General features: G+C 38.7%; 1 protein-coding gene across 3 annotated transcripts in view; it reads left to right on the forward strand.

Moving 5' to 3' along the window:
* Nucleotides 1-10,875, forward strand: part of ggnbp2 (gametogenetin binding protein 2) — a 58,490-nt gene extending 47,615 nt beyond the window's left edge. For 2 of the 3 annotated variants that reach the window (XM_068010325.1, XM_068010324.1), the window contains exons 8-13: nucleotides 1,000-1,191; nucleotides 3,392-3,542; nucleotides 4,468-4,593; nucleotides 5,010-5,158; nucleotides 6,023-6,265; nucleotides 10,198-10,875. In XM_068010325.1, the coding sequence (XP_067866426.1) occupies nucleotides 1,000-1,191; nucleotides 3,392-3,542; nucleotides 4,468-4,593; nucleotides 5,010-5,158; nucleotides 6,023-6,265; nucleotides 10,198-10,395 (1,059 nt within the window). In that variant the 3' untranslated portion in view covers nucleotides 10,396-10,875. The remainder of the gene's footprint in view (nucleotides 1-999; nucleotides 1,192-3,391; nucleotides 3,543-4,467; nucleotides 4,594-5,009; nucleotides 5,159-6,022; nucleotides 6,266-10,197) is intronic. The other variant, XM_068010326.1, reaches the window with a different exon arrangement.
* The last annotated feature ends 1,074 nt before the right edge of the window (nucleotides 10,876-11,949 follow it).

Genomic DNA, 11,949 nt, shown 5'->3' on the forward strand with positions numbered 1-11,949 from the left:
CACTTGCCTGGATGGGTGCGGCTCCAACAACACTAGAAACTCGACACCTTCCAGGACCAAGCAGCCTGCTTGATTGGCACACCATCCACAAACATTCACTCCCTCCACCGCCGACGCACAGTGGCAGCGGTGTGTACCATCTATAAGATGCACTGCTGCAACACACCGAGGCTCCTTCGACAGCACCTTCCAAACCCGCGACCTCTACCACCTCGAAGGACAAGAGCAGCAGATGCATGGGAACATCACCTGCAAGTTCCTGTCCAAGTCACACACCATCCTGACTTGGAACTATATCACTGTTCCTTCACTGTCGCTGGGTCAAAATCCTGGAACTCCATTCCTAACAGCACTGTGGGTGTACCTACCTCACATGGACTGCAGCACTTCAAGAAAGCAGCTCACCACCATCTTCTCAAGGGCAATTAGGGATGGGCAATAAATGCTGGCCTAGCCAGTGACGCCCACGTCCCATGAATGAATAAAACATTTTTTTTAACCAACTACACTCCACCCTGCACAGGGTGAGAAAAGTGGGGGGGGGGGGGTGGAATTCAAAGTTTTTTGCAGTTTTTCCACTACAGAAAATGGAAGTGCAAGTACTCTCTTGGTCATTGTAGAATTCTCCTAACAAAAAAAATAACCTAAAATACAGATAGGTTTGAAAAATGTTTGATCTTCCAGTTAATTTTTGAACCCTACAGTTTGCTAATGCAGGCCTTCCATTTCTGCAAAAACTGGAAGAGTAGGTCTCTAAAATGAGACATACTGATTTTTGGATGCATAGACAAGTTGGAGATTTTGAGGGTGACCAAAGTAATTTGAGCATACTAAATGGTGTCTATCTGGTCTCTTGCCCATTTTTTTCTAACCAGTGAAGGAGCTGTAAAGAAACCAGGTTTTGGTGAAATATGTGCATAAATCCAACTTGAAATTTTGCTTTTATAGACATTTTTTTTGTGTTTTATTAAAAAATTAAGGTGCAATTCTGTTTTGCAGATGGCAATTGAAAAAGTGCAGGGTATTAGTCGACTGGAACAGCTTTGTGAGGAGCTTTCTGAAGAGGAGAGAGTTCGAGAGCTTAAACAAGAAAAAAAGCGTCAAAAACGGAAGAACAGACGTAAAAATAAATGTGCCTGTGAAATATCTACCCCACTTCAAACTCCAGGAGAGACTAAAGCCCAAGAGGAGGTAGATAGAATAATGCTATTAACTTTCAGATTAATTTGATCCAACAGTCTTGTGTATAAATTGGGTTGTCCCTTCTTTACAATTATCGGTGGTAGCCCATAATTACTGATCATATACTTAATTGTGAAGATTTAACCTGTTCATTGCCTATTTGAAGCCATTAACCAGTTTTTTTGCTTCAGTTATACAGTTTATTGGCCAGTGATCATACTTGCCTGCTTCCAAGGCTTTTCCAAATGTACTTTTTCATGATTCCTGAGAGGTGTTTTCATTCCTCGTCCCCTCATTGCTCTGAGATATCTTGCATTTGCTGTACTTTTTTATTAAACTGGCAATGGTCAAGCTGAATCATAGCTGTGTACGTGGAACCATTAACCAGGATCTGCCTTTGACTACTGTGGTGTGGTTATGGGTTATCAAAAATTATATTGTAAATTAATTTTGTATGCATGCTGTCCTACCTTTTCAGGTATTAGGATGATTGATATAAAATATTTTGTTGGCTTGTCTAATTGGGACTGCCTTTTTGCTATAATGTCCCAAGGATTCAAGTGTGTGCTTGGATTGCATACTACCAAGGCACTGGAAAAATATGGAATTGCACAGAAGTTACAATAAACGAAAGCGAGCCCCTTTGCTCAACCAGACACACATTGATGTCTATGCTCCGCACAAGCAGTATCCAAATCTGATATAGAGAGATCCAGCACTGAAACAGGCCCACCGAGTCTCTGCCAACCATCAACCACTCATTTATACTAATCCCACACAAATCCATATTCCCTACCACATCCCCACCTTCCCTGAATTCTCCCACCACCTACCTACACTAGGGGCAATTTACAATGGCCAATTTACCTATCAGCCTGCAAGTCTTTGGCTGTGGGAGGAAACCGGAGCACCCGGCAGAAACCCAAGCGGTCACAGGGAGAACTTACAAACTGTGCATAGGCAGTACCCAGAACTGAACCCGGGTCACTGGAGCTGTGAGGCTGTGGTGCTAACCACTGCGCCACTGTGCCGCCTTTGTACCCATATCACTTCCCCCAATTCCTCTATCCCCTTTTCCTTCAAACTATCTAACTATTCTTAAATGACATGATTTCTGCTTCAAAACACCAACTTTGGTCGTGCATTCCACAGTCTTGCAGCTCATTTGTCTATCCTAAATCTCTTGCACTTGATCTTTTATCTGTGAACCTTGTTTAATCCCTCAACCACTGGAAATGATCTTTCAGTTTGCGATGTCCTATTTCTTCAGAATTGTAAAACGTCTCTACTCAATTACCCCATATTGTTTATTCTAATGAAAACAGCACCAATTTTTACATGTCTTTGTATTTGTTATCTCATACCAGGCATCATTTAGTAAATTTGAGCTGTACCCTCTATTGCCTTGACATCTGTTCCACATTGTGGAGCCCAGAACGGCGCACGCTACCTCACTTGTGATCTGTGTGGTTTTACGTAGATTGACTATTGCAGCTTGCATTTATACAGTGCTTGACAGCCATTGTAGTACATTATTTTGATGTGTAGTCACTCTCGTAATGTAGGACACCATAACCATAAAACCTAGTATTGCATTAGTGTTTTTATGGCCATATCCATTTGAGGTGCAGCTGTTTAAGGTTTTGTGAACCTGAATCCACTCCTCTAAAGTCCTCTGTTCTTTGACATCACCCAACTTTTATTTCTATACTGAACTTTATCACCTCACCCTTAATGCTACTGAATTCCATTTCAGTTTTTTGCCCATTTCTTCTTCTCAGTATCTCCTTGCAATTCCATTTTGGTCTTATTTACTAAGTCTTCTATTTTAATATTGTCTACAAATTTGGACAGCATTCCCTCTAACCATATATCCAAATCATTGATGGATACAGTGAAGTCTTCCCAGAACAGACCCCTGTGGAGTACTGCAGCCTACTTCCAGCTACTGAGAGAACTGCCTTTTTACTGTTTCCTCCCTTCTAATCAGTTTTAGCAAACTGAATTACCCTCAGCTAATTCTGCACCCTTAAATCATCTCCAGTGCTGTATGGTATCTTGTGAAAGGCTTTTGAAAGTCATTGGCCACCAATTCACTATATTTATTACCACCGCAAAACTCTGGTTTATCGAGGGCAGCCTTTCTTTCTGAAATCCATGTTGGTTGCTTAGAACATTTTTTCAATTGGATGCTGTAATGTTCTTCCAGACAACGTCTGAGTCGGTAGAGAGTAGCTGTAAAGACTGTGGCAGCATTGAAGATGCTAATGGTAGAGTTGAAGTAATTGTTACAAATGAAAGTACCTCATGCACGTGCCCTGGCAGCGAAAATCTACTTGGATCACCTAAAACAAAGAAAGGTACGTATGCCATTGTACCTAACGCTTGCAGAATATCTTGCCAGTTTTGAGATGAAGCTTTATGCTGTAAAATCTGATGGTAACTGAACTTACTAATGACTTTTTTTTACACAAGTGCTGATCCCGTGATTTTGGTTCTGTGTCTTTCTGGGTGGTTGCTTTACTTGCATGCTTTGGGCTATGTTTAGAGCAGAGAACTTGGATTATCCTGGTAACCAATTTGTTGAAAAGGAATTAAATTTGTTGTACTTTTATTTAAAAGTACTCTAATTTTAATGAATTTTTTGAAGTGTCATTTAGCTTTTCCAGATGAATCATTAGCTAATCTATTTTTGGTGGTGGTTGTTGGGGAAGAATATTGGTCAGGGCACACAAAACTCCCTGCTCTTTGACAAATGCTGTAAGAATGTAATGTTCATTGGAATCAGGCAGCTTCTGTGTATTGCTCTGATTGTATGATACCTTCTGATGTAGCACTTCAACACACTGAAGTGTCTGCCTAAAGTGGACTTTCACTCTACAGCCTTCTGACTCAAATTCAATTGCTGCTAAGCTGACTGGACAGATGTTGCATGAAGCCTTGTTGTAGAACAGGCAACAACTGAAGATGATGCAATACCCCAGGCACTATTACAAAGCTACCAATGCCCGTTTGGAGCCCAAGCTGTTGGATTTCAGACAGTTATTTATTGATTAAAATAATGGTACAACTTGGACAAAGGAAAAAAAGGTAACTGAAGAAATGAACAACTTTAAACTTAAAATTGTTACTACCAGCTCAGCAAATAGTGAAGGTAATTAGAAGTAAACATACCAAGTAATAAACTGACCAGGTGAGAGACAATTAAGGTTTAATCTTAAAAGCAATATTGTGGATACAAGTTGCATTGAAGTTTTTCCTTGGTATGTTTTTATTTTCCTTCAGGTTTATCCCCACATTGTAATGGCAGTGACTGTGGTTACTCGTCAAGCATGGAAGGCAGTGAGACTGGTTCCCGAGAAGGATCAGATGTAGCTTGCACTGAAGGTATCTGCAATCATGATGAAACAGGTGAGTGCTATAACAAAATTCTTAGAGCATTTATGGAAGCAGCATCTTATTGACTTGACAATATTTAAATACATGGACAAAGTCTATGGGGCTGATATTCTAGAAATTCAACTGGCAAGATTTCTGTTTTGGTTTAAAATCAACCTGATTTTTTTCAACTTTGTTAAGCAGTGCAGATTACTCTCGGTAATACCTGTGGTGTATAGTTGCTATTGGGTTTCTAAAATGGTTACAAATAATTTGAATAGAAATCTATTCACCAGAACATTTTCTAAATGTGTGTACTTAAAGCAGCCATTTTGGAGGTAGCATAAAGATATATTCTGAATTTTAGTGCTTGCTTGCTTTTTGTTGAGCTTGGTGCAAAACTGCAATTAAGTATATGAACATAGTTAATGTTTTCTCACTCATATCAGGCGATGACACTTGTGTACATCACTGTGTAGAGGACAAAGAGGAGGATGGTGTGGACAGTTGTGTAGAATGCTGGGCCAATGCTGCTGAAGAGAACACAAAAGGCAAAAAGAAAAAGAAGAAAGGCAAAGGTGTAAAATGTGACTATGGTGTAAGTATTTTGGTGGTTTTAGGCAGTTCCATAGGTGTGTCTGGAAGATATAACTGTACCGTTGTATTTAATTTCAGCCTCTTTGCCCTTCCCCATCAGAAGTGGTCGTGTCGGCATTTTTGTGGTGTCTACTCCAGCCACTTTGAAAACATATCTTTTAAATGCTCGTTTAACTCGTGCAACTGTAATGAGTACAATCATTCCAGAATTATTTTCACCAGAATAGGCAAGTTCCCCAAGTTACTGGAACTTTCCTATCCTTTGAGGAACATGGAGAATGACTGCACTGCCTAAGCAACTTCTGTATCCCATGGTTTTGGTTATCCTCCCCTCTGATTTGGCTGACATTTGCTGAGGTAAAGGCCTGCTCGGGTCTGGAAAAACGAAACCCGACAGAACCACATCGGACCTGGGCCCGACCCGGCCAGAGTCCGTCCTTTTTTTTTCCACACCCGACCCAACCCGACCATAGTGCACTCAGTGTACTTACCACTTTTGGATGGATGGAATGGAAGGAAGCTACACTTCTGCAGCATGAGCGCGATTATGTCAGAGATGCTCAGTGCGCAGACTCTGAATCTGTGGAGTACTGTGTGTCTGGCCCGACCCGAGCCCGAAAGCCAGACCCAGAAGAGTGACCCAACCCGATCCGAACCTGGCGCATGTCGTCTGGTTCGGGTCGGGTAGCAGGCCTTTATGCTGAGGTGACAACATACCTTTTTTTTTTAATTCTGTGAATCCAGTGAAACCTTTCTGTTAGTGTAAAGTTTTCTATTTTAAAGAGGACCAAAATTAAAAATGCTAAGGAACTTTCAAAGGCTCTGAAATTTGTTTTTTTTTTTCCCTCCCGTTTTTTCTTTATAGAGTGAAAATACTCAAGATTGTAACATGGACCTAAGCAGCCAAGTGAACTTGGCTAACACTTTTCATAACGAGTTCCACCATGACAAAACCAAAGATAGCTGTAACTCACAAGAGAAAGGTGGTCAACAGCCAGCTTGGGTAGCACAGATACTGTCTGAAAAGCATTTTTCACAATCTTCACAAATTCCACCACCCTGTCTGCCTGACTGGGGAAGAGGCACAAAAACCTTAAAGGAATTACTTGTAAGTATAAAAGTTGTATTTCATAATATTTAAACGCTTAAAATTTTATTAACTGGTATCCAGTTAGATGTAGTAATATAGTTTCTTGTCTGTATCTCACTTTATATTTCAGGAGAAAGCTTAGAACTGTACTTTAAACATTTTCTAGACTTTGTAAACTTATTAATGTTGATATTTATACATATTCATTCTTCTACCCTTTTCCTAGTCTATACTTGGTGAAACTGAGCTGTTTGCCCTCGTACTAATTGCACTCTTTTACAGTCCTACTACTCGAAAGTATTATCAACAGAAGCAAACCAATGGATCGAAATGGTTGTAGGAAATCTGGATAAATTCATTTATTTTAAAAGTGGTGGGTCAGGGGGAGAGCATCTTTTCTACCTCAGAAGATGAGAGTTGAAGTTCTTCTGCTAAACAGTACAAGATTGCCTAATTGATTTATCACCAGAAACAATGCAACTTGTCAATTGAAATTTGACTCTTAAATACCTTAGAGCAAAGTTAGTTTCAGTAGCTAAATATTCAGTGTACAAATTGGGGACAATATATATAATTCCAATATAACTTGCATTTTTGCAAAATCACATTACTGGTTTAAAAATACGGCAATTTCCCCTTTTTAGTAAGTGAGTATAACCCCAAAATGTGTAATCAATTGAAATAAGATGAGGACATAATTGCATTTGTTCTTTCTATGTACTTTCATCCAGCACACCTTGCACAAGCTTTGAAAGAATATCTGAAAAGGCTTCAAAGCACCTGCCAGATAGATGAGGTCAGCTAGGCATTACAGATCTTCAGCTGATGCCACAGGGTAGTGCCAAAAGGCTGAGATTATAAATCTGATTGTGGGTGGGGGGTAAGAACTAATGACTCACTAAATTGCAACAAGCCAAGCTCTGTTTTAATTCAAGTTTCTTTTAAACTTGATATATTGGAACAAGTTTTTCTTTGTGAATTAATATACAATTCAAATTGGGGAAGGAATTGATGGCTTCCTGTGCAAAATTGCCAGAAGCGCAAGGTTTTTTTTTTAATGTACTGGTGTTTAATGGAAATGGGTTAGTCTGAAGCTCTGTTGTGCTCATCACTCAGCACGTCGCAACAGTGGCAAATAACAGGATGCAAAAGGCATATCTTGGCTGACCACCGTTCTTGGGTTTCTTGAAAGAAGCGCGTTGCACCATTGTTAATTTGTTACCACTTGCCTGGATGGATAAAGTCATAAGTTTTCCATCATATACCTGATTTGTGATTTTGAGGAGTTGGGAGGTAAATCACTCATCAAGGTTTGACCCTCTGCCCTGCTTTTGCAGTGACAATGTTGGTATGGCTGTTCAGTGGCTGAACCCCAGAATGTTGATGGTGAGGGCTTGGTGTAACAAAGTGAGAAGGTGGTTGGGCCTTTTGTTGGATCTAGTCTTTTCCTGGCATATGCGGTAAGGATGCTAACTGCCAATTATCGGCCCTAGTCTGGATGTTACTCACATCCTGTTACTTCATTTATCGGTTATGAATGGAGCTGTAGAAAAGGCAGCAAGGTTATTGATAAAGTAGTTGAGGAGCTACTTATATCTTGAGGGTGTGCTGATTGGCTTTCAACATCTATGGCTATTTTCCTTTGAATAAGTTATAGTTCTAGCTACTGGAATGGTTTCCCTTAGAACCCCGTCGCCCTCCGTTCTGCTTTGTCATCTTGGTGATATATTCTGTCAACCACTCTCGTATTTCTGGTTCTCATGCTCATGCCTGGTTTATGGCTGTGCCAAGGTGTACAACTAGATGGTTCTGGCATAACCCAAACTGAGCATTGGTGAGCAGATCATCTTTGAGTAGGTGCACTTTGATACTATGAGCAACCCCTTCCATTTCTGCTAATTGGAAGAATGCTGATGGGTGGTAGTTACCTCAGCTAGATCATTCCTGTGGATAGAACATAGTGCAATTTTCTACATGGGGTCATAGCTACACTGGAATGGGGAAAGGGGAGACTGAGTGGGTGGACTTTAGCTCATTTCTAATGCATAGGTCTTAAAGTCTGTGTTTTAACGTTTTCAAATCTTCTGCCTGATTATTTTTATTGGTGTAACAGCTCACCACTAGATGGAGCTAATTCTAATATTTAGCCAAATGAAATGCTAAGATCTGTTTGCGTTGAATTAAAATAAAAGATCCAGTGGCACTTCAAGTTTTCTGATTCATACTGCTGAGAAATGCTCACTTGTTTGCACATGGTTTTAGTCCCATGTCTTGTGATTTGCCAATTTGCTCATTTTTTCTGCACATTTAAGGAAAAATAGCTGCAAACTGATTTTATTTAACTCAGCTATGTACTTCAAGCCCTAATAAATTTTTGTGATATTTTTTAAAAAAAAATTAGGAACTGTATTAGTCCCAACAAACTTGCCTATTAAGCATCAGCTTGACTAAGTGATAACGTACTTGTCACAAGATAGTGGCTGATGCTTCAGTGAAGTATTGAAGAATTACTGTGTTCACAAGTGCTATCTTTTTTAGATGTCGCAAAAGATCCCACAGGTCTTGGAAGGTTCTATTAAATGCAATAATATAAAAGCAAAATACAAAATATGTTCTGATGAAAGATCACTGACCTGAAATGTTAACTCTGCTTCTCTCTCTCTCTCCACAGATGCTGCCAGACTTACTGAGTATTTCCAGCAATTTTTGTTTGTTGAATGCAAGTTATTTATTATACATCAAGCCATCTACCTGCCTTATCACCATAACTCTCGATCCCTGATTAGAAACCAATACCACTTAAAAACTGCTTTTTGGGACATTGCTAGTACTACAGTTGCAGCCCTTATCTTGATTCATCAATTTTAAACATTTCCATTTCAGAGTTTTGAATTGTGCAGCTCAGCAAGTGAGAGCCACTTCAGACAAATAAGCAGTTTTCATGTTGAAAGTTGAAAAAAGGGATAGTTTCTCCGTAATTCTGTTGTCCATTGAATCTTGAGATCGTGTGGGCAAAAGTGGAAATGGAATATAAATATTCAGCTGCTCAGTTAAATTTTTAACATCCTTCTAGTTAATGAAACCTCTAATTGCGTCCAATAAAATACTGTTTAACTTAGTTATTTTGACTGAGTTTCATGATGCTAGAAAAATTCTATCTTAAGTGAACATTGGTCAATAGGTCATAGAATCATAGTTTACAGCACAGAAAGAGGCCACGACCCATCGTGTCTGTCTCAGCTGAAAAATGATCCACCCAGTGTAATCCCACCTTCCAGCAATAGAAACAGCAACAGGTCCTGATTCTTTTGTTAAACTTCTAAACGTCTATTCACTATAGGAAAACTATAGCAGAAGAAAACATCATAAAAGAAGCTGTAAGCCATGAAGCCCAGCAGAGAAGTTGGGTAGAACTGATCACTTAATACATTTCAAACCTGTGGAACAAATGGCCAGGAAAAGCTATTGAAGTAGACAGAGTTTGCAATAACTGACCATTTGTTTATGAAGCATCATGTTGCATAGAAACATCTCAGTAAATTCCTTTGTAGTACAGTGACTCTTGTGTAGGTTTCATTGTAGTTAGTCGTAAACCTTGTATAATCTCTCGAAATAGAAAAATTACTTCTATGTTTAATTACATAATTACTAGCGGGACAGTTTTGCAGTGCCAATTCAGAATATGTTGTGACTTTACAATTCATTTATCGAATAACCCCAGTAACTTACAAATAAAGTTAGTCACAGTTATAAATTTAAAAAAACAAAAATGCTGTAAATACTCATCAGGTCAGGGTAGCATCTGTGGAGAGAGAAACAGTTAATGTTTCAGGTCAATGACCCAGTAGTTAGTCCTTTTCTTTTACTAATGCAGCTGCTGGTTAACTAGACTTGTCGTATACAAGTCCTTGTGCTGTAAATCGTTGTAATTTGGTGGCTTGATTTTTCAGGAAGAATCTGAATGTACTTCTGAGGAAGAGATTTTCATTACCCAAGATGAAATACAGGCATTTATGACAAATAATCAATCTTTCTACATCAACCGAGAACAATACCGGCAGCACCTAAAGGAGAAATTTAACAAATACTGTCGCTCCAATGACTACAGTGTTTGCAATGGTTGGCTGACGACAGCAGGTGTAAACTAGCAAAGAAAGCTTGAACCAGAAGCTAACCTTTTCTACACACACACACACTCAATGACCACTGCGCCTTCTCTCAATCTTAAGAAATTTAGATTTTTGTTTCCTGTTGCATAATTTTACCTGAACAATTGGTGGTGTGGTTTATTTTTATTTTTCTTTCTACACTCTCCCAGGCTGGTGGTGGGAGCACATTTTTGCTCATCTGCTTTCTTGAAGCTTATGCAGTATTCAGCCAGATGTCTGCAAAAGCTTACTTTATACTTTTCAACAATGCCTCTCCTCTCCCACTCACTAAATGTTTCTCTTTACTGTGAGAATTATACAAATGTCTAGTGATGAGAGATGTCCTACCAATAAATGTGTACAGAGAAAAATGAAACTTCTGATTTAAGATTTTACAATAGACATCCATTTAAAATGATGTTTGGATGTAATATGTACAAGCGCAATGTGCAGAATTTACAAATAAAGAATATTTATTGATATGCATATCAAATTGTGTTGTGTTTTTTATGGTCAAATTTTCTATTCAAATAAATTTGGATATAAACCTGCTTCAAACGCTAAACTTCTGATTGATTTGATCATGAATTTTGATTACAGACCAGCTAAAGAAAATATTTGGAATGTTAATTTCATCTTTGAGATTTTGTTTAAACATCAGATCCATGGGGTGATTTAAAACTACAGAATTTCTTAACACCAGATAATCTATTGCAGGATGAATTATGGAAATTAATTCATGTTTGAGAAACTGCTTTCTATGCATTGTTTTACTTGTCTGTTGTCCAGCTAGTTAAATGAACCTGTTGGATCTCCAACTTTATTTTTCCTAAATTAATGAACACATGCATTCCAATACAGTACTTCGTTAAAGATGTTTTCTTTTGTACAGTATTGGGTCGTGCATTTCAAATGACTGCTAGGAAATTATATTCCTGCCTTTAATATTGTGCGAACTTGCTGTAAACCAGCTTCAGATTTGTCTGAACTGTAATGCTTCCTCTCTACAAAATAAAATGACTGAATTTGTACAGAAAGTAAAAGACTCCGTTTAGTAGCTTCAGATGTTTTGCTGCATACAAAACATTGCTTTTAGTGCACATAAATGCTATCTAGCAACCACTCCAGATGAAGGAAGCTATATTTTTTGAACTGGTGCAAAACAACAGCCTTAACTGTTTAATGTAAATTATGTTGGTATATGGATGAAGCATTTTGGAATGTGATAGTTTTGAATCTGTTGTGGTTACCAAGTTGAAAACTTTTGAAATCACTTGTAACTGCTCTCAGCTGTTAAATTATTTGATAAGTATGAAAGACTTGCATTTGCATAGTGCTTTACATGACTACTGGACATCTCAAAGCGCTTTACAGCCAATGAAGTACTTTAATCAGATAATTTTCTTTTGTCATGCTAATTGAGGGATAAATATTAGCCAGGACAATGAAACTGCCCTGCTGCTCTTTAAGATAGTGCCATGGCATCTTGTACATCCACGCAAACAGGCAGATGGGGCCTCAGTTTAATGTCTCATCCAAAAGACCGCACTTCCA

This window comes from Heterodontus francisci, chromosome 30 (assembly GCF_036365525.1).
Source record: "Heterodontus francisci isolate sHetFra1 chromosome 30, sHetFra1.hap1, whole genome shotgun sequence".
Lineage (NCBI taxonomy): Eukaryota > Metazoa > Chordata > Chondrichthyes > Heterodontiformes > Heterodontidae > Heterodontus > Heterodontus francisci.